General features: G+C 48.2%; 1 protein-coding gene across 1 annotated transcript; it reads left to right on the top strand.

The window, feature by feature from the left end:
* The first annotated feature begins 3,963 nt into the window (after positions 1–3,963).
* Positions 3,964–13,212, top strand: KLK5 (kallikrein related peptidase 5). The gene is made up of 6 exons (XM_063800414.1): positions 3,964–4,036; positions 6,177–6,206; positions 6,498–6,759; positions 7,531–7,787; positions 7,873–8,006; positions 12,725–13,212. The coding sequence occupies exons 1-6, from the start codon at positions 3,964–3,966 to the stop codon at positions 12,878–12,880; spliced, it is 912 nt and encodes a 303-aa protein (XP_063656484.1). The 3' UTR covers positions 12,881–13,212.
* Positions 13,213–23,681: the final 10,469 nt, after the last annotated feature.

Genomic DNA, 23,681 nt, shown 5'->3' with positions numbered 1-23,681 from the left:
TTGATCCTCATCACAAGCCTGTGAGGTGGATACCATTATTGTTCCCATTTTACAGACAGGGAAACCAAGGCACAGAGGGGGTCCCTGGTGTGATCAAAGCCTCACAGCTAGTAGATGGCTGCACCAGAATTTAAATGCTAGGGGCTGGTGCCACAGTTTGGGTTCCTAACCACTCTTCTGTACTGAAGTCTTCTTGTAATTCTGAGATGTTTTGGAACTGAGCATTAAAATGTTTAGACATCCAACCCTTCTTATGAATTTTATTTTTTTGAAGCAGAATCTCTACACTTTTGGTATTTTAGGTGATTGTGTGTTTAAGAGAATTTCACCTGTTATAGGGAAAGCCTTGTGACTTCAGCTTTAAATGTGTAATAATTGAGCTGTGATTTTTTAAGATGGAGTTACGCCAAGTTAATATCCAGCATTGGGATATCTGAAAGAATGCAACATGGGTCATATTTATGAGTGTAATACACTCAGATGTACAAACTCACTTCAATGCTTTGGAAGTGGTGCCTAAAACTCAAGGGACTTCCAGAAGAGGTTGAATGTGTTGGTTTTAGAAACGTAGTTTAAAATGTCTGAAGGTGTTTAATTAACTTAGTTTGTGAATAGGACCAAGCATTATTATGAGGACCCCATAGGCCGGGTGCGGTGGCTCACACCTGTAATCCTAGCGCTTTGGGAGGCTGAGGCGGGCGGATCATGAGGTCAGGAGATGGAGACCATCCTGGCTAACATGGTGAAACCCCATCTCTACTAAAAATACAAAAAAATAATTAGCCGGTGTGCCTCCTGTAGTCCCAGCTACACGGGAAGGAGGCTGAGACAGGAGAATCGTTTGAACCCAGGAGGCGGAGGTTGCGGTGAGCCAAGATCGCACAACTGCATTCCAGCCTGGGAGACAGAGTGAGACTCCATCTCAAAAAAAAAAAAAAAAGAACTTAAAAGCAACTGATGTCTAAAAGAAAGAAAGAAAGAAAAAGATTTATCTAGATCAAAATGGGTTGCAAACAACTTAAAAGACTAAGGAAGAAATAGGTTGCTGGTTTTGTCACTTTATTAATTAATTAATTTATTTATTTTGAGATGGAGTTTCGCTCTTGTCACCCAGGCTGGACTGCAGTGGCGTGATCTCAGCTCAATGCAACCTCCACCTCCCAAGTTCAAGCGATTCTCCTGCCTCAGCCTCCTGAGTAGCTGGGATTACAGGCACCCGCCACCACACCTGGCTAATTTTTGTATTTTTAGTAGAGACAGGGTTTCACCATGTTGGCCAGGCTGGTCTCGAACTCCTGACCTTGTGATCCACCTGCCTTGGCCTCCCAAAGTGCTGGGATTACAGGGGTGAGACACTGCGCCCGGCCACAGTTTTGTCACTTTAATGAATGAAATATTAATTGTCATAATCAAAATAAACCTCAGAATAGGTTTTTGTTATTTTGGGTTTTTTGGTATTTTCCCTGTGCACTAAAACCAGTCCTGAGTGCTCTAAAATCTCCCCTTTAACAGAATTATAGATGTGAGCAACACAGCTCGGTTGTTTTTTTGCCCTCAAGGAATGAGGGCTCAAAGAAGGCAGCATCTTCAGGCGTCTTTGTCATTTTGTTCACGGACACCTGAGTCTGATTGTTCACGGACACCTGAGTCTGATTTTTCACAGACACCTGTGTCTGGCACATCACAGATGAATGTTTCATTAGCTCTTACTTCCTAGTGAGGACAGAGACAAGGAGACACGAAGACAGATGCAAAGAGCTGGCGGCAGATGGAAAGAAAAGCTGGCGTAGAGACGAGGTCAGGAGAGGTGGCCTCAGATGGCTCAGGAGTGGAGAGGGAGAAGCCACCTTTCGGGTTCCCCACCCAATGCCCATTTCCCAAGCCGTCTGCCCCTCTCCTGGCCTCTTGATCTATTTTCCCAATAACAAGTAGCCCTGCCCAACTCTCTCACCCATGCCTGGCCATACCAGCTGGGCCACGGCACCTGCAGATTCCCAGACTGGGTCCCTGCCTCTTTGTGCTCCATGGCCTGGGCCCAGAGTGAAGGCAAGAGAAGGAGTTGAGAGCTCCCTCTGCAAAGTGGTTTGAGTCTCCCCTGCCTAAAATGCAGGGAGAGGGAGGCAGAAAGACAGGGAAGGAGGAAGGGGTGGGGAAGAAAGAGAGAGAGAGAGAGAGAGACAGAATAACACAACTACAGAAACACAGAGAGAACACACAGAGAGCCTGGGACACAGGGACACACAGAGTCAGAGAGAAAAGAGAAGATAGAGAAAGACACAAAGGGAGACACAGAGGTGTAAAGAAAGAGAGATTAAGAGTCCCAGATACACGCAAAGGGGCAGAAGCACAGTTTTCAGGGTGGTGTCTATGATCATCTTCTTGACTATGCTGATGTGACAAGTACCTAAAGCCATCAGACTCTACCCTTTAAATATGCAGTTTGGGCCAGGCACTGTGGCTCATGTCTATAATTCCAGCACTTTGGGAGGCAGAGGTGGGTGAATCACTTGAGGCCAGGAGTTTGAGACCAGCCTGGCCAACATGGTGAAACTCTGTCTTTACTAAAAAAAAAAAAAAAAAAATCAGCCGGGTGTCGCGGGGCACACCTGTAATCCCAGCTACGCCGGAGGCTGAGGCACGAGAGTCACTTGAACCCTGGAGGTGGAGGTTGCAGTGGGCCGAGATCACATCACCGCCCTCCAGCCTGGGCGACAGAGCAAGACTCTGTCTCAAATAAATAAATAAACAAACGAACAAGCAGTTTGTTGTACCTTAGTTATACCTAAAAAAAAAAAATGCTGTCAACAAATAGAGCAGAAGTGAAATAAAGGAAAATAAATGGGCCAAGAACTCTAAGGTATATTTGACAAATGATTCAGAACCTTTAAAAAAGAAAGAATCACAGAGGCATAGAAAGACAGGGAGGAACAGGGAGACAGAAACACCTGTGGCCCAAGGAGAACAAAACAAGGCTCCTAAGACAGACAGGAGGCGAGAGAGAGAGAGAGAGTGAGTGAGAGACAGACAGAGAAAAAGACAGAGAGAGAGAGAGACAGAGAGGCGAGAGGGATAGAAAGAGAGAGAGGGGTGGAGAGAGACAGAGAGGCGAGAGGGATAGAAAGAGAGAGAGGGGTGGAGAGAGACACGAGATATTGAGAGAGACTCAGAAAGATAGCCGAGGGAGAACCACAGAGAGATGGAAGAAGACTCTGAAAAAAAACCAGAGACAAAGATGGAAAGAGGAGTATCGAGGGTGAACAGACAGTGGTGGAATGAGCAAAATGCAGAGAAGAAAGCAAGCAATCCAGGCGCCAAGAATAGTGACCCAGAGTTGGTGAGAAGCCAGATCCTTAAGGCTGGGGGAGGCAGGGAAGGGGCTGGCCTGGCTTCCAGAGACCCCTCCCCATTCTCCCGGCCAGGGAGGCAGGGAGTGACATTCCGGACTGGGTGGGGGGTGCTCTGGGGGTGGAGATAGGGGGAGCAGGAGGAGCTATTGCTAAGGCCCGATAGGCACCTCATTGCCCGGGAATGTGCCCCAGGGAGCAGTGGGTGGTTATAACTCAGGCCCGGTGCCCAGAGCCCAGGAGGAGGCAGTGGCCAGGAAGGCACAGGCCTGAGAAGTCTGCGGCTGAGCTGGGAGCAAATCCCCCACCCCCTACCTGGGGGACAGGGCAAGTGAGACCTGGTGAGGGTGGCTCAGCAGGCAGGGAAGGAGAGGTGTCTGTGCGTCCTGCACCCACATCTTTCTCTGTCCCCTCCTTGCCCTGTCTGGAGGCTGCTAGACTCCTATCTTCTGAATTCTATAGTGCCTGGGTCTCAGCGCAGTGCTGATGGTGGCCCGCCCTTGTGGTTCCTTTCTACCTGGGGAAATAAGGTAGGGGAGGGAGGGGAAGTGGGTTAAGGGCTCCCCGGATGGCCTGGGCCTCCCAACCCTCTGACATTCCCCATCCAGGTGCAGCGGCCATGGCTACAGCAAGACCCCCCTGGATGTGGGTGCTCTGTGCTCTGATCACAGCCTTGCTTCTGGGGGTCACAGGTAACCAGAACTCTGGGGTGGGAGGGGTGTGGGATTGGGAGGACTGTCTCTGCGGCACTAGAGCGCCTGTCCCCTGGGGAACTGTGTGAGCCTGGGCATGACTCCGGGACCGGGTGAATGTGAGTCTCTGTCTGTACTTGTGGTTGTGTGATTGTATGTGGCCCTGTGACTGCCATGGTGTGTGTCGGGGAGGGGGATGCCTTTTCCCATATCAAGTGACTGTGCGGCAGGTGGCACTGACCCTTTGAGGCTGTGTGTGTGGTTTTGTGATTGTGTGTGCATTTAAGATTGTGTGTGGCTCCACAGCTGTGTGGGTGAATGCATGTAGCACTGGGGGTGTTCACTGTGTGTTTGGCTGTGTGTGGTGACTTGGCATTGTATATGACTGCAGGTATCTGCAGTTCCTGCCCCTGAGGTCCCGGGATTGTGTGCAACAGAAGTGGTCATCACCGTGGAAAGGTGTGACTGTGTGCTGCTTGCAGGCGATTATGTGATTGTGGCTGAGTGTGACGTTATGGATGCCTGTATTTGTGACCGTGTGACTACCTGAAGCTCTGTGTAGGGCTGACTGTATGTGACTGTGTGTGTCTGTGTGAGGCCGTGTAAATGCTACTGTATGTGTGATGGTGCAGCTGTGTGTCGAGTTTCTGTCTCTGCCTGGAGGGATAGAGGGTGCAGTGGTAGCTATCTCTGGGAGATGGGTGCTAGGTGACTGACTTGCAGGGTGTGCCTGTGTGCAGAAGAGTATGTGGCAGTCTGAACATCTGTGCACACACGGCATCTGTGCGTGGCACTGAGACACTGTGGATGAGGGTGTGCGATCCCACTAGGCTGCCCAGGAGCGTGTGTACCTGGAGACAGAGCTGTATGTTAGCTGCCCCTGTGGAGGCAACATGTACGTGTCTGCAGAACTGCGTGCGTGCTTGGCTGTTACTGCTGTTGTGCGCGTGGTTCTTGGGGTGAGTTCGTGAATGATGGTGGTGCCAGGGCAATCAGCAAGGGTAAGAACCAGGCCGGGCGCGGTGGCTCACGCCTGGAATCCCAGCCCTTTGGGAGGCCGAGGCAGGCGGATCACCTGAGGTCGGGAGATCGAGGCCAGTCTGACCAACATGGAGAACCCCGTCTCTACTAAAAATACAAAAAATTAGCTGGTGTGGTGGCACGTGCCTGTAATCCCAGCTACTCGGGAGACTGGGGCAGAAAAATTGCTTGAACCCGGGAGGTGGAGGTTGCGGTGAGCCGAGATCGCGCCATTGCACTCCAGCCTGGGCAACAAGAGCGAAACTCCGTCTCGAAAGAAAAAAAGAAAAAAAAAAGGGTAAGAACCAGTGAATGGGCACGGGAGGACTGATGATGGAGTGGGGCATGTATGTAGTCTGTAGGTCTGTGTGTGAGAGGAGGAGATTGACAGGATTGAGAAGGCATGTTTTCATCTGAGAATTCAGAAACCTAGGCCTGCTCTTCCCCTCCATGTGGCCCCCTAAGCTGAGCCCGTCTTTCCTGGTCCTGCTTTCGGAACCCTAGCTCCGCCCATGAGCTCTGACCCCACCTCCTTTCCTCAACCACGCCCCTAGGCCAGACTCTAGTGGACCCCGCCTAAGGCCACACCCCTTTGGGCCAGGCTCCACCCCCTATTCTGTGGGTACCTTCTAGAACCCCCTTCAAAGTCAGAGCTTTTTTTTTTTTTTTGGAGACAGTCTTGCTCTTTCTCCCAGGCTGGAGTGCAGTGGCGTGATCTCGGCTCACTGCAACCTCTGCCTCCCAGGTTCAAGTGATTCTCGTGCCTCCACCTCCTGAGTAGCTGGGATTACAGGTGCGCGCCACCACACCTGGCTAATTTTTGTGTTTTTAGTAGAGACAGGGTTTCACCTGGTTGGCCAGGCTGGTCTCGAACTCCCAACCTCAGGTGATCCGCCCACCTCGGCCTCCCAGAGTGCTGAGGTTACAGGCGTGAGCCACTGCCCCCAGCCCAAAGTCAGAGCTCTATAGGAGACTCTAACATGTAACCCTGGCCTTGACCCTAACTAAGTCAATTCCAAACCCCTTCCTGCCTCCAGCCCTGACCCCACTCACTGAGGCCTGACCCCACTTCTTGAGACCAGTTCCATCCCTAAAGCCCTGGTCTCCCTCCCATCCCCAGGCTCCAGCCCCCACAGCTTTGGCACTACCCGTGAGCTTGTCCAGGAATCCTGTACCCAATTTTACCCTCCCATGTAGTTCTAGCCAATTCCAGGAATCTGTGAGGTCCAGTTAGAGTCCAGTAACCCTACCTGAGCCTGGGCTCTGTCCTTGAGCTTGAGCCTGGGCTTGAGAGGTGCCACTCTTATTCTCCAGGCCCTGCCCCTGCCCCCTCAGCGTGTCAGACACCCACCCTCTAGCTGGTCTGGCCTCTTGAGTCTGAAACCCACCCCCAGCCCAAGCCCCGCCTCTGAGCCCCGCCCAACCCATTTTCCGTTCCCAGAGCATGTTCTCGCCAACAATGATGTTTCCTGTGACCACCCCTCTAACACCGTGCCCTCTGGGAGCAACCAGGACCTGGGAGCTGGGGCCGGGGAAGACGCCCGGTCGGACGACAGCAGCAGCCGCATCATCAATGGGTCCGACTGCGATAAGCACACCCAGCCGTGGCAGGCTGCGCTGTTGCTAAGGCCCAACCAGCTCTACTGCGGGGCGGTGTTGGTGCATCCACAGTGGCTGCTCACGGCCGCCCACTGCAGGAAGAAGTGAGTGGGAGTTCCAAGAGGAGGGTTGGTGGGGACGGGGAAGTGGGGGTGGGGGTGGGGGTGTCATGGAGGTGAGGGCTGGTGGGGACGGGGAAGTGGGGTTGGGGGTGTCATGGAGGTGAGGACTGGTGGGGACGGGGAAGTGGGGTTGGGGGTGTCATGGAGGTGAGGGCTGGTGGTGATGGGTTGGGGATGTGGGAGCAGGAGGAGGTCGAGTCGGGGATGGGACTAAGGATGGAGTTTTGCGGGGGAGCAAGGTGGGAGGATGAGGTTGGAGAGGGGAGAGTGTTGTGGTAGGGAATGGGAAGGAGCCAAGGATGGGTTGGATTTGAGGTTAGGAGCGTATATTTGTTGAATGGTTTGGGATGGAGGTGGAATTGGGATTGGCTTTAGAATTGGGGGTGGGTGAAAATCGGGCTGGGGTGGAAATGAAGATGGCATGGAGATAGGGTTGAGATTGGGAGCAGATATAGAATGAAGGATGGGGATTGGAGTTTTGGGTGGGGTTGGAGATGGTTGGATTTGGGCTTGAGAATGCATATGGTGATGGCTTCTGGGTAGGGAAAGAATTAGGGTTGGGAATGGGATGGGTTTGGAATTGTGACTGGGATGGGGACAGGCATGGGATTGGAGACCAAGAGGGAGTTGAGGATGGTTTGGGCACCGGGGGTGGGGATGGGGGTGGGGCTGGGGCTGGGTGTGGGGTTGGGATTGGCGTTGGACGTGGAGATAGAGATCAGGGTTGGTGGTGACCTGCCCCATCTTCCTCAGAGTTTTCAGAGTCCGTCTCGGCCACTACTCCCTGTCACCAGTTTATGAATCTGGGCAGCAGATGTTCCAGGGGGTCAAATCCATCCCCCACCCTGGCTACTCCCACCCTGGCCACTCTAACGACCTCATGCTCATCAAACTGAACCGAAGAATTCGTCCCACTAAAGATGTCAGACCCATCAACGTCTCCTCTCATTGTCCCTCTGCTGGGACAAAGTGCTTGGTGTCTGGCTGGGGGACAACCAAGAGCCCCCAAGGTGAGTGTCCAGGTTCTTCTTGATATCGACCCATCTCTGCCGCCTTCCATCTTTCCCCACTTCTCATTGTGTTCCTGTTTGACAGTGCGCTTCCCTAAGGTCCTCCAGTGCTTGAATATCAGCGTGCTAAGTCAGAAAAGGTGCGAGGATGCTTACCCGAGACAGATAGATGACACCATGTTCTGCGCCGGTGACAAAGCAGGTAGAGACTCCTGCCAGGTGAGGACACCTCTCTTTATTCAGCAGATACACACTGAGTGCCAACTCGGTAACATGGAGCGTTGCCAAATTCTGAGAATCCAGCAATTGCCAAGACAGTCAGGACCCCTGTTCTCACAGAGCTCATACCCTAGAGTAGTGGTGTTTAGTAGAAATAATGCTGAGCTGCTTATGTCATTTCCAGTTTTTTAGTAGCCACATTAAAACAAGTAAAAAAGGCTGGGCGCGGTGGCTCACACCTGTAATCCCAGCACTTTGGGAGGCTGAGGCAGGCAGATCACCTTTGGTCAGGAGTTCGAGACCAGCCTGGCCAACATGGCGAAACTCCGTCTCTAAAAAAAAATACAAAAATTAGCCTGGCATGGTGGCTGGCGCCTGTAATCTCAGCTGCTCAGGAGGCCGAGACACAAGAATCACTTAAACCCAGGAGGTGGAGGTTGCAGTGAGCTGAGATCGTGCCACTGCACTCCAACCTGGGAGACAGAGTGACACTTTTGTCTCAAAAAGAAAAAAAAAACAAGTAAAAAAGAAACAGGTGAAGTTAACTTTAATAACCCAATGTACCCCAAATACAATCATTTCAAAGTGTAATTAATATAAAACAATTATGAATGAGATACTTTACATTCTTTTCTTGTTTTCATATTAAGTCTTTGAAAGTGAGTATATATTTTATGCTGACAGCACATCTCAATTTGGACTAGCTACATTTCAGGTGCTCAGTAGCCACATGTGGCTAGCAGTTACTGTGTTGGATGGCACGGATCTAGAGGGAAAGATCAGGGCTGTTTTGTATGGTTGGGCAGGTTGTGCACTGCATAAAGATACCATATCTAATAGGGGCACTCCATGTTACAGATGTCAGTTTTGGCAGTTTTCAGGCGTGTGGTAGTTAAGTGTCTTGTTTCAACAAAATCTGTAATATGACAGTTTTCTAGCAAGTGCTGGTAAAATATCTTGAGGAAGGAAAAGAGAAATCTGGTAGGTATTTTTACAAGAGAATATTTAATACATGGGATTAATTGCAAAGCTGCTGGAAGGGCTGGAGGAACAAAGTTAAAAAATAAAAAACTCTGTGGTCAAGAATCTGCATAAATAGGGCAATTTCAGAGAGTGGTAAAGGTTAACCCCAAAATAAAACATGGTTTTAGGATAGTAAACAATAAGGGCCAATATTCAAAAAGGTGGTCAGGGGAGCCTCCTTGGAGAGGTGGCATTTGAGCAGAGAATGGATGACACAAAGAAGCTAAACTCGTGAAGTTTAAGGGGAAAGAAAAGGCACGTGCAAAGGCCCTGAGGCAGTAAGGAATTTGGCTGATTCAAAGAAGAAGAGGAAACCAATGCAACTGGAGAACAAAAGTGGGGGCAACAGTAGAAAGTGACGCTGGAGGTGTAGACAGGGGCGAATGCTCTGCAAGTATTTCTTGGTCACCAACACAGAGCTTCCCTATATTCTAATGGAAGCTGTATCTATTGAGGAAGACAGAATTTAAAATCAAACTGTTACATCAACCAGCACCCTCCTCTGTATTCAGGCTCCCAAGGGATCTAGAAGGACGTAAGTTAACAAGCTCTCATTAGCAGGGTGTGGGTTTCAACAGTAGTTAGGAAGCTGGGGATTCAGGAGTACTCCAGTCCCATGGCTATGAAAAGCTCCCCCCAAATTGTACAAACCTGACAAATGCAACACCTTCCCAGCTCTCCCCATTTCTTCTCTGTGCCCTGGGTTTAGCGGGGGGTTGCGAGGGGGAAAACTTTTAACAGAAGAAAGCACATCTCGGCCGGGCACGGTGGCTCACGCCTGTAATCCCAGCACTTTGGGAGGCCGAGGCGGGTGGATCACTAGGTCAGGAGATGGAGACCATCCTGGCTGACACGGTGAAACCCCGTCTCTACTAAAAACACAAAAAATTAGCCGGGCGTGGTGGCGGGCGCCTGTAGTCCCAGCTACTTGGGAGGCTGAGGCAGGAGAATGGCCTGAACCCGGGAGGCAGAGCTTGCAGTGAGCCGAGGTTGCACCACTGCACTCCAGCCTGGGCAACACAGTGAGACTCCGTCTCAAAAAAAAAAAAAGAAAAGAAAAGAAAGCACATCTCATTCGAATGGTGGCATTTAAAACTATTTAGCCTTTCTGTGGGCAAGGTTAGTATCTTGTTTTTCCAGACCTCAAGGTGTTTTTTTGTTTGTTTTTTCATACCGGTGTGTGGTCTGGGTGTGGCCACTAAAAGCTACAAGCAAGAAATAATAACAACTACAACAATACTAATACCAATAGTATAAAAATAATAGCATCTGGCTAATTGCTGGACACTGTTTTAAGTGGTTTGCATACCTCAGCTCATTAACTCATTTACCTGTTATTATTGGCCCTATTTTACAAACAAGGAGCCAAGGCTCAGAGCAGTTAACTAACAGCCTCTCAAAAGAAACTCTGCAGAGATATTAAATTTAAAAAATAATGAGAGAAATTAAACCACAAGAAAGTTGAAATTTAGAGGTACAGGCAGCTAAGCTTGTTTGCTTTGAAACAGTGTCTGCTACTGGGAAAAAGGCAAGTCTTGGCTTTCCTAATAATTGATACCAGGACTCTGTAATTCATATTTTGCATGCATGTAAGTAAGAAATGAAGCCGGGTGCAATGGCACATGCCAGTAATCCCAGCACTCTGGGAGACTGAAGTGGGAAGATCACTTGAGCTCAGGAGTTCAAGACCAGCCTGGGCAACTAAAAATTAAAAAAATAAAAATACTAATTGTTTTTATTTTAGTAGATTTTATTCATACCACTTACATCATTATTGTAGTATGTACATATTTATTTCTTTTCTTTTCTTTTTTGAGACGGAGTCTAGCTCTGTCACCCAGGCTGGAGTGCAATGGCACCATCTCAGCTCACTGCAGCATGCGCCTCCTGGGTTCAAGCATTTCTTCCACCTCAGCCTCCCAAGTAGCTGGGATAACAGGCACCCACCACCATGCCCGGCTATTTTTTTTTTCCCCCGTAGAGATGGGGTTCCACCATGTTGGCCAGGCTGGTCTTGAACTCCTGACCTCCAGTGATCTGCCTGCCTCGGCCTCCCAAATTGCTGGTATTACAGGTGTGAGCCACCGTGCCCAGCTGGGAGATAGATATTTCTCTCTACCTCAAACAGAGGTCCACTCAAGCTACTTTTCATTTTCTTCATAAATATTAGCCGAGTGGCTATTTTGCACCAGGAATGGTTCCAGGTGCTGCAGATATGGCATCGGGCAAAACAGACCAAAAACTTCCTGCCGCGTGGACCTCATGTTCCCCAAGTGGAAGACAGGCAATAAAGAGATAGATAAATATGTAGTAAATTAAAAAAAAAATTAGCCAGGTGTGGTGGCTTACACCTGTAGTTCCAGCTACTTGGGAGGCTGAGGTGGGAGAATTGCTTGAGCCCAAACGTTTGAGGCTGCGGTAAGCCATGACAGCACCGCTGCACTCCAGACAGCAGCCTGGGTGACAAAGCAAGAACTTTTTGTCAGAAAGAAAAAAAAAGAGACGAAGGGAGGAAGGGAGGAAGGGAAGAAGGAAGGAAGGAAGGAAAAGAGGGAAAAAAATGACTGTTGAAGAGCAGTGAGTATTATTATAGGAGGGTAATTATAGGGAGGTATGGGGAATTGAGGACAGGAAACACAAATTAGTCCAAGCGAATGGATTTCTATTGGGAGTGATTCTGCCCCTAGAAGACACTGGCAATACCAGAAGACATTTTTGGTTGTCACAACTATATGGAGGGGCATTACTGGCAACTAATGGATAGAGGCCAAGGGTGCTGTTCAACGTGCTATGATGCACACGGCAGGCCTCCACAACAAACCATTATCCAGCTTCAGATGCCCACAGTGCCCAGATCGAGAAGCCCTCATCCAGGGGCTGAGAACTGTATTTCTGCAGAAGGGAGGTATAAGGATGGGTTGGTGGAGAATGGGGAAGGAAAGTGTGTGTCCAGTAAGAGAAATAAGGCCTGCACAGGCTGGAGGGGAGAGTGAGAGAGAAAGGGAGGCGGAGAGATACACGATGAGGGAGACAGGCTGGAACAGAAAGTAGAGACGAAGATTCGAGATGTGGAGAGGAAGGGTCACAGGCCCCCCGAAATGATGTGTGGACAACAGGAATCTGGAAGAGGAAGATGGAGTGGAGAGTGACAAATGGGGTCTGAAGGTTGAACTTGGAGGCCAGGCATGGTAGCTCACGCCTGTAATCCCAATACTTTGGAGGCTGAGGTGGGCGAATCACTTGAGGCCAGGAGTTCGAGACCAGCCTGGCCAACATGGTGAAACCCCGTCTCTACAAAAAAAAATACAAAAAATTAGCCGGGTGTGGTGATGGACACCTGTAGTCACAGCTACTTGGGAGGCTGAGGCAGGAGAATTGCTTGAACCCGGGAGATGGAGGCTGCAGTGAGCTGAGGTCAGGCCACTGCGCTCCAACCTGGGCAACAGAGTAAGACTCCATCTCAAAAAAAAAAGCTGGATTTGGAGTGAAATATTAATAACATTCTCCCTCTCTCTCTTTTTGCCTGTGTCTCCTTCTCTGTCTTTTTCTGCATTTCTTCATCTCTGTACTTTCCATCTCTGTGTGTCTGTTCCCATCTGCTTCTCCATCTATGGGCGTCTCTGGGTCTCTCATGTCTCCTTCTGCCCACTTTGCCACATCTCTGCCTCTCTCGTGCCTCCCTTTCTCTCCTGCAGGGTGATTCTGGGGGGCCTGTGGTCTGCAACGGCTCCCTGCAGGGACTCGTGTCCTGGGGAGATTACCCTTGTGCCCGGCCCAACAGACCGGGTGTCTACACCAACCTCTGCAAGTTCACCAAGTGGATCCAGGAAACCATCCAGGCCAACTCCTGAGTCATCCCAGGACTCAGCACACCGGCATCCCCACCTGCTGCAGGGACGGCCCTGACACTCCTTTCAGACCCTCATTCCTTCCCAGAGATGTTGAGAGTGTTCATCTCTCCAGCCCCTGACCCCATGTCTCCAGGACTCAGGGTCCGCTTCCCCCACATTGGGCTGACCGTGTCTCTCTAGTTGAACCCTGGGAACAATTTCCAAAACTGTCCAGGGCGGGGGTTGTATCTCAATCTCCCTGGGGCACTTTCATCCTCAAGCTCAGGGCCCATCCCTTCTCTGCAGCTCTGACCCAAATTTAGTCCCAGAAATAAACTGAGAAGTGGAATCTTCCTGTGTCTCCTCCCTGTGCGGGGTGGCTATGAACAAGTCATATCTCCGCCTCCAGGCTCATGTGTTTTGTCTATGAGGTCACTTGGGTTGTGAGAAACAGGTCCAGTCAGACTACTTTTCACCTTCTTCATAAATATTGGCCAGGTGGCTATTTTTTTATTTTCATTTATTTATTATTATTATTTTTTTTTTTTTGCGATGGAGTCTCACTCTGTTAACCACACTGGAGTGCAGTGGCACAATCTCGGCTCACTGCAACCTCCACCTCCCAGGTTCAAGCGATTCTCCTGCCTCAGCCTCCCAAGCATCTGGGATTACAGGCGTCTGCCATCACGCCCAGCTAGTTTTTGTATTTTTAGTAGAAACAGGGTTTCACCATGTTGGCCAGGCTGGTCTCGAACTCCTGACCTCAAGTGATCTGCCTGCCTCGGCCTCCCAAAGTGCTGGGATTACAGGCATGAGCCACCACACCCGGCCCCATGTGGCTACTTTGCACCAGGAATGGTTCCATGTGCTGGGGATAAGGCATTGGGCCAAACAGACCAAAAAGTTCCTGCCTTGTAGAGCTCACGTTCCAGGAGTGGAAGACAGACAATAAAGAGAGAGATAATTGGGAGGCCAAAGCAGGCGAATCACAAGTTCAGGAGATCGAGACCATCCTGGCCAACATGGTGAAACCCCCTCTCCACTAAAAATACAAAAATTAGCTAGGCATGGTGGCATGCACCTGTAATCCCAGCTACTCAGGAGACTGAGGCAGGAGAATCGCTTGAACCTGGGAGGTGGAGATTACAGTGAACAGAGATCACGCCACTGCACTCCAGCCTGGCGACAGTAAGATGCCAGCTCAAAAAAACAAAAGAGAGAGAGAGATAAACTTGTATGTGCCATAGTAATTATGTAAGTGACATGAACACAATCAGAGCAGGGCATAAGGCAAGAGAGGAAATGTCATGAGTTGGTGGGGGGGTCTCTACATTGGATGATCAAGGAGGGCATGGGAGGCAGCATAATGCCTCCCTCCCACCTCGAAACGCCATCTTAATTTCTGGAGCCTGTGAATATGTTACCTTCTATAGCAAGGGGGCTTTGCTGATGTGATTAAGGGTCTTGAGATGGGGAGATGATCCTGGATTATCTGGGTGGACCCAATATAATCAGAAGGGTCCTTATAAGAGGGAGGCGGAAAGATCAGAATGAGAGACTGGAAGATGCTATGCTGCTGGCTTTGAAGACAGAGGAAGATGAGCATGGTGGCTCACGCCTGTAATCCCAGCACTTTGGGAGGCCAAGGCAGGGGCATGGCTTGAAGCCAAGAGTTCAAGACCAGCCTGGGCAACATAGGGAGACCCCATCTCTAAAAAAAAATAAAAAAATGTTTTTTAATTTGCCAGGTGTAGTGGTGTGTGCCTATAGTCCCAGCTACTCGGGAGACTGAAGTAGGAGGATCACTAGAGCCCAGGAGTTCAGGGCTGTAGTGAACCATGATTGCACCACTGCACTCCAGCCTGAGCAACAGAACGAGACCCAATCTCTAACAATAATAATAATAATAATGAAGGTGAAGGAAGGGGCATGAGCCAAGGAATATGGGCAACCTCTGGAAGGCGGGAGGAGATGGGAATGGACCCTCCCCTAGAGCCTCCAGAAGGAACCAGCCCTGCCGACCACCTTGATTTCTGCCCAGTGAGATCTTTAGGACTTCTGACCTCCCAAACTACAAGAGAATAAATCTGTGTTGTTTTAAGCAACTCGACTCTCAGTGATTTGTTACAGTAGCCACTGCAACAAACACAAAGGGCCTCGCCGAGGAGGTACCATTTGAGACTGAGAGGATAAAGAGTGGCCAGCCTCGGGCAGGGTGCGGTGGCTCATGCCTGTAACCCCAGCACTTTGGGAGGCTGAGGTAGGTGGTTACTTGAGGTCAGGAGTTCAAGACCAGCCTGGCCAACATGGTGAAACCCTGTCTCTACTAAAAATACAAAAACTAGCTGGGCGTGGTGGTGCACACCTGTAATCCCAGCTACTTGGGAGGCTGAGGCAGGAGAATCACTGGAACCTGGGAGGCAGAAGTTGCAGTGAGCTGAGATTGCGCCACTGCACTCCAGCCTGGGTGATGGAAGGAGACTCCATCTCAAAAGAAAAAAAAAAAAAAGAAAGAAAGAAAGTGGCCAGCCCCATGAACATCTGGGGCACTGATGTTCCAGACAGACAGGAGGTCAAGTGCCAAGTGCTGAGATGGGAGCATGCTGGACATTCTCCAGGAGCTGAAAGAAGACCCATAGAGCTGGACACTTGTTTGTTTTCTCTGAGAATCTGGGAAGTCATTGGAGGTTTTTCAGCCAGAGCTGGTTCATGCACAAAGGAGATCATTCTGGCTCTTTGTGGAGAACAAACTGGAGCTGCTTGTTGGCCAGGGTAGAAACGGGAGGTAGGTTATTGTATTAGTCCATTCTCAAGTTGCTGCAAAGATACTACCTAAGACTGGGTAATTAGGAAAGAGGTTTGATTGACTCATAGTTCAGCATGGCTGGGGAGGCCTCAGAAAACTTACGATCATGGTAGAAGGGGAACCAAACATGTCCTTCTTCACAGGGTGGCAGGAAGGAGAAGGGCAAACTGAAGGGGGAAAATTATAAAACCATCAGATCTTGTGAGAACTCACTACTATCACAAGAATAGCACGGGGGGACTGTCCCCATGATCTAATCACCTCCCATGAGATCCCGCCCCCAACACGTGGGGATTATGATTCAAATTAAAATCCAAGATGAGATTTGGGTGGGGACACAGGGCCAGGCCATATCAGTTATCAAAAGAATATCCATTAATTTAAATTGGAAAATGTCAGGGCAGAAGCAGCTGCCTGTGGGATCTCTATCCCTTCTCCCCTAGTTATGTGTCTTTCACGGTCTCTTTCTTCTCATCCCACCTCTGTTTTCTCATTACATTGACTGCCTGTTGCCTATCAAAGCATCTCTTCTCTCCCCCATAACTGGCTCCAGTTACTGGGTTTTCTTTGTTCATAGCCCCTAGAGAAAAAATCTGGTTGGCTGTCCCTAGGGTCAGATGCAGACTCTATCTCTAGTCTGAAAGGTGGGCCCACAGAGTGCAACATGGATCCCCCAGCCACCCCTTCATCCATAGCAGTGGGCAGGGCAGGGCCCCTAAGAAGGTTGTGGGCGTGGTAGTCATTGAAATGGACAACACATCAACACATGGACATTTTAGTCTTCAGCACTTTCTGAGTGACCTGTGTAAAGGTCATTTGTACTTTTTCTGGACCTCAGTTTCTCTACCTGTAAAACGGGAGGATTGAAACGTAATGATCTCCATGTGCCAATCCAGCTCTAAGATTTCTCAAGATACTCACAGGTGGTTATAGAAAGTCACTCCAGGGAATACTTTGGAAATTGAACACTCTAGAAAAGGAATTACACCAGAAAATTTTGTCAGTAACAAAATACCCAACTCAAAGTGGGTTAAGCAATAAGGACGTGTATTATTTCACATAATAAGAAGCCCCAAAAGAGGGAAGTACTGTGGTTTGGTGATTCCTACATTACATCATTAGGGACCCATCTTTCTTCTCTACTGCCCTCTGCATTCATTCATTCATATATTTATTCAACTCATGAGCACCTATGAGAGCCAAGTAATATTATAGACACTTGGGATAGACTGATTAATAAAACAGACACCAAACCCCTGCCTTCCTTAAGCTTATGTTCTAGCAGGAAGAAGAAAATATGTCAGCTTTCTCCTTTAGGCTTGTAATCTCGTGGCTGTAAAATGGCTGCCACAGCTCCAGACATCACATCCTCACACACCATGACAAAAGACAGGAAGGAGAGACTCTGTTGGCAGAGCTCTCTTCATTAGGAAAGAAAGTCTTTTCCAGAGTCCCCTGACACCCCTGGATCTGTTCTTGGGTCTCAATGACCACTCATTGGAGAAGGTCCCAATGCTGACACTCTAGCTTCAAGAGAAGCTGAGAAAGTGAGTTTCTGACATTTCTCTGTCACGGGTGCAGTCCTTACCAGCAAGGAAGAAGAGATAAGAAGTGTCTGCCTGATGAACAGTCAAAGGTGTGAGAGAAGGACACATACATCAAAATGATCCAATAATTGTCACCTTTATCTTCCCCTTTGTGCCTAGCCATTTACAAGTCCTCACGACTTTTTAGGGGACATTCCAGAAAGACTGGGGTGCCAGGGTGTGTGGTGTGGTGTGAAAATAGGGGCAAATAGTACTGGGTGACAGTTGTAATTCAATGTTTGTTTTTTGTTTTTGTTTTTCTTTAGAGAGTCTCACTCTGTCACCCAGGCTGGAGTGCAGTAGCATATTCTCAGCTCACTGCAACTTCCACCTCCCCAGTTCAAGCAATCCCCATGTCTCAGCCTCCTGAGTAGCTGGGACTATAGGTGTAAGCCACCATGCCTGGCTAATTTTTGTATTTTTAGTAGAGACAGGGTTTCGCTATGTTGGCCACGCTGGTCTCGAACTCCTGACCTCAGGTGATCTGCCTACCTCAGCCTCCCAAAGTGCTGGGATTACAGGCGTGAGCCATCTGGACTCAATTTTTTTTTTTAATCTTAAAAAAATCTAGATAGGAGCAGAATCCTAGCTAAGGGGCAGTCTCGAGCGCATTTTCCAAAATGATGTTTCCGGTTAAGCTGCTTTGAGGAACAAGAGAAGATTCATGCTGGCTTCAATAGTAAATAAGTTTTAATTTCACATATCAAGAAATCCAGGTAAGGGCAGCTCCAGACACAGGGCGTCAGGCTGTGTTTCGCTTGGTTCTCCTCGGTGGGGGGTCATCATCCTTAAGATCAACACCCGTAGTGGGTCTGTCTTTGAGAAGGATGATGCTTTTCCAGAAACCACCCCAGCAGAATTTTATCTTATTCTTACTGGCCAGAATTGGGTCACATGTCCTTTCCTAAACCAGTCACAGACTGGTGGGGTGGGGTGGGGAGTGGGGTGGAGAGGTTAACATGGTTGATTTGAACCAAACAGGATTATCCTTTCACGGTGGAGTGGAGGACCCCCGCTAAAGCATGTAGAAGCTGCTCCTTGAGAGAAACCAGGATTCCGACATCAAAGAACAGGAGGAACAACCAATGATGTCTGCCCCATAGATGCCCTTGCAGCAATATTTTAAATTAACTTTTATTGAAAGATAATGCACAGGGCCGGGCATGGTGGCTCACGCCTGTAATCCCAGCACTTTGGGAGGCAGAGGCGGGTGGATTACCTGAGGTCAGGAGTTCGAAACCAGCATGGCCAATGTGGCGAAACCCTGTCTCTACTAAAAATACAAAAATTAGCCGGGCTCGGTGGTGGGCACCTGTAATCCCAGCTACTCGGGAGGCTGAGGTAAGAGAATCGCTTGAACCTGGGAGTTGGAGATTGCAGTGAGCCAAGATCACGCCATTTCACTCCAGCCTAGACGACAGAATGAGACTGTCTCAAGAAACAAAAAAAGAAAGAAAGAAAGAAAGAAAGAAAGAAAGAAAGAAAGAAAGAAAGAAAGGAAAGAAAGAAAGAAAGATGCACAGAAGTATCATAAATGGCAGTGAAGTTTCACAAAACAGAACACACCCTTGTAACCAGCATTCAGACAGAGCCACGGAACCTAAGCATCTCCTCAGAAAAACCAGTGGGGTCTTCCTTGCAGTCACCACCTCCCCTGCCAAATGTAGCTGCTTCCATTACTACCTAAATCCCTCGCCTGCAAGGGTAGTGACTTTCATGACTTCTCCCCAAGTGTAGCAACTTTTGTGACTTCTATCACCATAAATTAATTTTTCCCATTTATGAACAACATATAAATATAAATTTATTTACATAGACATATAGAAGTATAATAAGTTTATATAAATAAATCATTTGGGAGGCCGAGGAGAGTGGATCACGAGGTCAAGAGATCGAGACCATCCTGGCCAGCATGGTGAAACCCCGTCGCTACTAAAAATACAAAAATTAGCCGGACATGGTGGCGTGCACCTGTAATCCCAGCTACTTGGGAGGCTGAGGCAGGAGAATTGCTTGAACCTGGGAGGCAGAGGTTGCAGTGAGCTGAGATCGTGCCACTGCTCTCCAGCCTGGCGACAGAGTGAGACTTTGTCTAAAAAAACAAAAAAACAAACAAACAAAAAAAGCAATGAGTGTCTTATATTATTTTGTGTTGGGCTTTTTTTTTTTTTCTCAGTATTATATATTGTGTGGTCCGCCCAGGTTTTTGTTTATGGTTGTAAATGTTTTATTCTCATCGTTGCGCAGTATACCATTGTGTAAATGTACTCTGATTTATTGAGCCATTTTTTTACTATGAGGAGACATTTGGGTAGTTTCTAGTTTCTTTAACAGCTGTAAAGGTAATACACTTGTGGAACAATTGCTACAACCGTGATGAAAAGAAGAGAGGCCGGGCATGGTGGCTCACACCTGTAATCCCAACTACTTCAGAGGCTGAGGCAGGAGGATTGCTTGAGCCCAGGAGTTCGAGACCAGCCTGGGCAACAAAGCCAGACCCTGTCTCAAGAAAAATAAACCAAGAGTTTAGGAGAAACAGTGTGCTGGGTTCTCTGCCCACCAAAGATGCAAGCACTATCCCCACGCTGATTGTTGCTAATGGCAGAGCCTGGATGCATTTTCCCATCAAGTTCAGGCTCAAGGGCAAACAGGCGAACAGAGGGGAGATGTGTGTGGACTAAGAGGCAGAGGTTGGTGTTTTGTGACTTGTCTGACTTGGCACAGGGCAAGCTGGGTGCAACTGAGATGTGCTTATCATTCTTCCCACTGCATTACTGACGAGCCCGAGTATTGCTCAGATTGGCATATGACCTGGATACATCCGGGTGGCCATGTCATCCAGTTATAAGCAAGAAGACAAAGCTGGAGTTTCTGGGGAAGTTTTTGTTTTGCTGATAAAAGAGAAAGAGTAGGCTGGATGTGGTGGCTCACACCTATAATCCCAGCACTTTGGGAGGCCGAGGCAGGTGGATCACGGGGTCAGGAGTTCGAGACCAGCCTGGCCAACATGATGAAACCCCATCTCTACTAAAAACACAAAAATTAGCTGGGCACAGTGGTGGGCACCTGTAATCCCAGCTACTCAGGAGGCTGAGGCAGAATTGCTTGAACCCGGAAGGTGGAGGTTGCAGTGAGCCGAGATCACACCACTGCACTCCAGCCTGGGCGACAGAGCGAGACTCCGTCTCAAAAAAAAAAAAAAAAAAAAAGCAGCTCACATTTCTGATGATTTCCTTCAGAGCTCCATGCATGGACTTCCTACATCTGGGCTTGGAACAGGCAGAATACAATCTTGGGTGTCTGGGCTACCGTAGTTGGTTTTCTATATGCCGATATAGAGAGGATGGTATGGGAAATGAAGCTTCTAGAAACTGAAAGATGAGCTAAGACATTGTGCAGATTTTCCTGGGCAGCCTTGACTTTCTTTTCCTGGATGAAGATGTCTTTTTAACATGGAGGCTGGATCCAGAACCAGGAGGGGACAGATGTCTGTAAATTGTTCCCATTAAGGGTGGAGGAGATCAGTGTATTTCCTGCATGGTGATGTAAGTCGTGAGAAAAATGCGGCTGTGGTGGTGTAAGAAATAAGCTCCTCGCCCTACTAGATACTAAGACATGCTACAAAACAAAATTAATGTTTTTTAAAAAGGGTGGGATCAGTGCAAGAACAGACAAGTAGACCAGAGAGGCAGGAGAGAGGTCCCAGAAAGAGAATCATAGGAAACTGATGTATCATCATATAATATATTAGGGACTTAATATAAGATAAAATATCAACACAAATTAGTGGGAGAATGATGGTATATTTAGTAAGTGGCATTAGAAAAACTCGTCTGCTGTGCAGAGAAAAAGAAACCTAGATTTCTAATACTACACATGAAATTGGATTCCAGCTGTATTAAAGACCACTGAAAGATAATATTATAAAATTAATAGAAAAAATCATGGTGAATATATATTTATTTTATTTATTTATTTATTTTTTTGAAGACTCTATCGTCCAAGCTGGAGTGTAGTGGCATGATCTGGGCTCACTACAACCTCTGCCTCCCCGGCTCAAGCGATTCTCATGCCTCAGCCTCCCAAGTAGCTGTAACTACAGGCACATGCCACTACGTCCAGCTGCTTTTTCTATTTTTGGGTAGAGATGGGGGTTTTGCCATGTTGGCCAGGCTGGTCTCAAACTACTGACCTTAAGTGATCCTCCTGCCTTGGCATCCCTGTGCTGGGAATACAGGCATAAGCCACAACACCCGGCCTATTTTTGAATCTCTGTGATAGGGGATGACTTCTTAAGACCTAAAAAAACACACATCATATGACAAAACATTGATTAGTTTGATTATCTTAAAATTAAACATTTTGGTTTAAGAGAAGGTAAGGACGATTCATAGGCATTTATCAGAATGGGAGAAGTTATTTGTAACATCCAAAATGGACAAAGAACTAGAACCTGTAATATGCAAGAAGCACCTGTGAATTAATGAGAAAAAATATGGATATCCTTATAGGTAAATGGATAAAAGCTACAAAGAGGTGATTTGCAGAAGCAGAATTCCAAAAGCTAACATGCACATAGAGATGTTCAAGGCCAGGCGCGGTGGCTCGTGCCTGTAATCCCGGCACTTCGGGAGGCCAAGACAGGCGGATCACTTGAGCTCAGGAGTTCAAGAACACCCTGGGCAACAGGGCGAAACACGGCCTCTATAAAAAAATATTAAAAATGAGCCAGGCATGCAGGCGTGGTGGCGGGCGCCTGTAGTCCCAGCTACTCGGGAGGCTGAGGCAGGAGAATGGCATGAACACGGGAGGCGGAGCTTGCAGTGAGCCGAGATCGCGCCACTGCACTCCAGCCTGGGCAACAGAGCGAGACTCCGTCTCAAAAAAAAAATAATAATAAATAAAAAATAAAATAAAATAAAATAAAATTAGCCAGGCATGGTGGTGTCAGCCTGTGGTCCCAGCTACTCCTGAGGCTGAGATGGGAGGATCACTTGAGCCTGGGAGGCTGCCATGAGCTGTGATCGCAGACTGACACCTGGTCTCTAAAAAGAGAGAGAGATGTTCAAACTTTTTAGATACTGTAACTTGAGACGTGACTTTACATCAAGTAGTCTTCTCATTTTGAGAAGGGCAGACAAGGTCAAGGGCTGTCAGGGATGTGTAGACATTTGAATGTTCAAGTGCAACTGGGTTGAGTGTGGTGTCTCCAATTATGAAGACGGAGCTGATGCTATTTCATCAAACAAGTATACACACACCCAGTGACTCAGCGATTTCTCTCCTGGCTATACATCCCAAAGAAATTCTTACACACCCACAAGGGGACACGTACAAGCTTGTGCTTTGCAGGGTTCTTTGCAGTGGCCAGAAACTGGAAGCCACCAAGTGCCCATCAGTAGGGGAATTGTGTAAATGTGGTGGACGTCCCGCCATGAAGTTCCTATGCAGAAGTCAGATGCAACGAACACATGTATGAACACGTAACAACACGGGTGAGCCTTAAAAACATAGTGCTATTTGCAAAGTGGCTTAGGATAGAGTAAGAATATCACCCAATGCCAGTTAAGTAAATTAAAGTCACACATTCACTCATACGTAAGAACCACACCGCACATTTTGTAAGACTGAGGGAGAGTGGGAGGGAGGAAAAGAAGGCACAGAAAGAGAGAGAGAAAATGAAGAAAGGGGCCAGGCATGGTGGCTCACGCCTGTAATTCCAGCACTTTGGGAGGCTGAGGTGGGCAGATCACCTGAGGTCAGGAGTTCGAGACCAGCCTGATCAATATGGAGAAACCCCACCTCTACTAAAAATACAAAAAATTAGCCAGGCATGGTGGTGCATGCCTGTAATCTCAGCTACTCGGGAGGCTGAGGTAGGAGAATCGCTTGAACCCATGAGGCAGAGGTTGCGGTGAGCCAAGATCGCACCATTGTACTCCAGCATGGGCATGAAGAGCAAAACTCCATCTTAAAAAAAAAAAAGAAAAGAAAAGAAAATGAAGAAAGGAATCTGTTTGAACCAGTGATGATAATAATGCATTTAATATTCAACCTCTTCACCTAAGCTATAAATGGAGTAAAAAGTAGCTTGTCAAATTGTCAAGCCATAGCTTGCAGGGATGTTGACCTGGGGCTGAGCCACCCGTGAGACTAGTGTGTGTGCGTGTTTGTGTGTTGTGGTTCCTGCTCACTGTGGCCACCTTCTGATGCTGTTTTATATCCCTGACTTGCTAAACCAGACACTTAATGTAACCCAGCGGTGGCTGATTCTCACTTGAATACATACCTCTCTGAAATGTACAGAATTGTGGCTCACACCTGTAATCCCAGCATTTTGGGAAGCCAAGGCAGCAGGATCGTTTGAGCCCAGGAGTTCAAGACCAACCTGGGCAACATAGTAAGACCTGTCTCTAAAATAAAAAGGGAA

This window comes from Pan troglodytes, chromosome 20 (assembly GCF_028858775.2).
Source record: "Pan troglodytes isolate AG18354 chromosome 20, NHGRI_mPanTro3-v2.0_pri, whole genome shotgun sequence".
Classification (NCBI taxonomy): domain Eukaryota; kingdom Metazoa; phylum Chordata; class Mammalia; order Primates; family Hominidae; genus Pan; species Pan troglodytes.
This window is presented reverse-complemented; position numbering and strand designations above follow the sequence as displayed.

Excerpts from the sequence above, each read along its gene's own strand:
- KLK5 (XM_063800414.1), top strand. The coding sequence starts at position 3,964 with ATGGCTACAGCAAGACCCCCCTGGATGTGGGTGCTCTGTGCTCTGATC. Across the intron at positions 4,037-6,176 it reads CTTGCTTCTGGGGGTCACAG|GCTCCAGCCCCCACAGCTTT; the intron begins GTAACCAGAACT and ends TCCCATCCCCAG. Across the intron at positions 6,207-6,497 it reads CCACAGCTTTGGCACTACCC|AGCATGTTCTCGCCAACAAT; the intron begins GTGAGCTTGTCC and ends TTCCGTTCCCAG.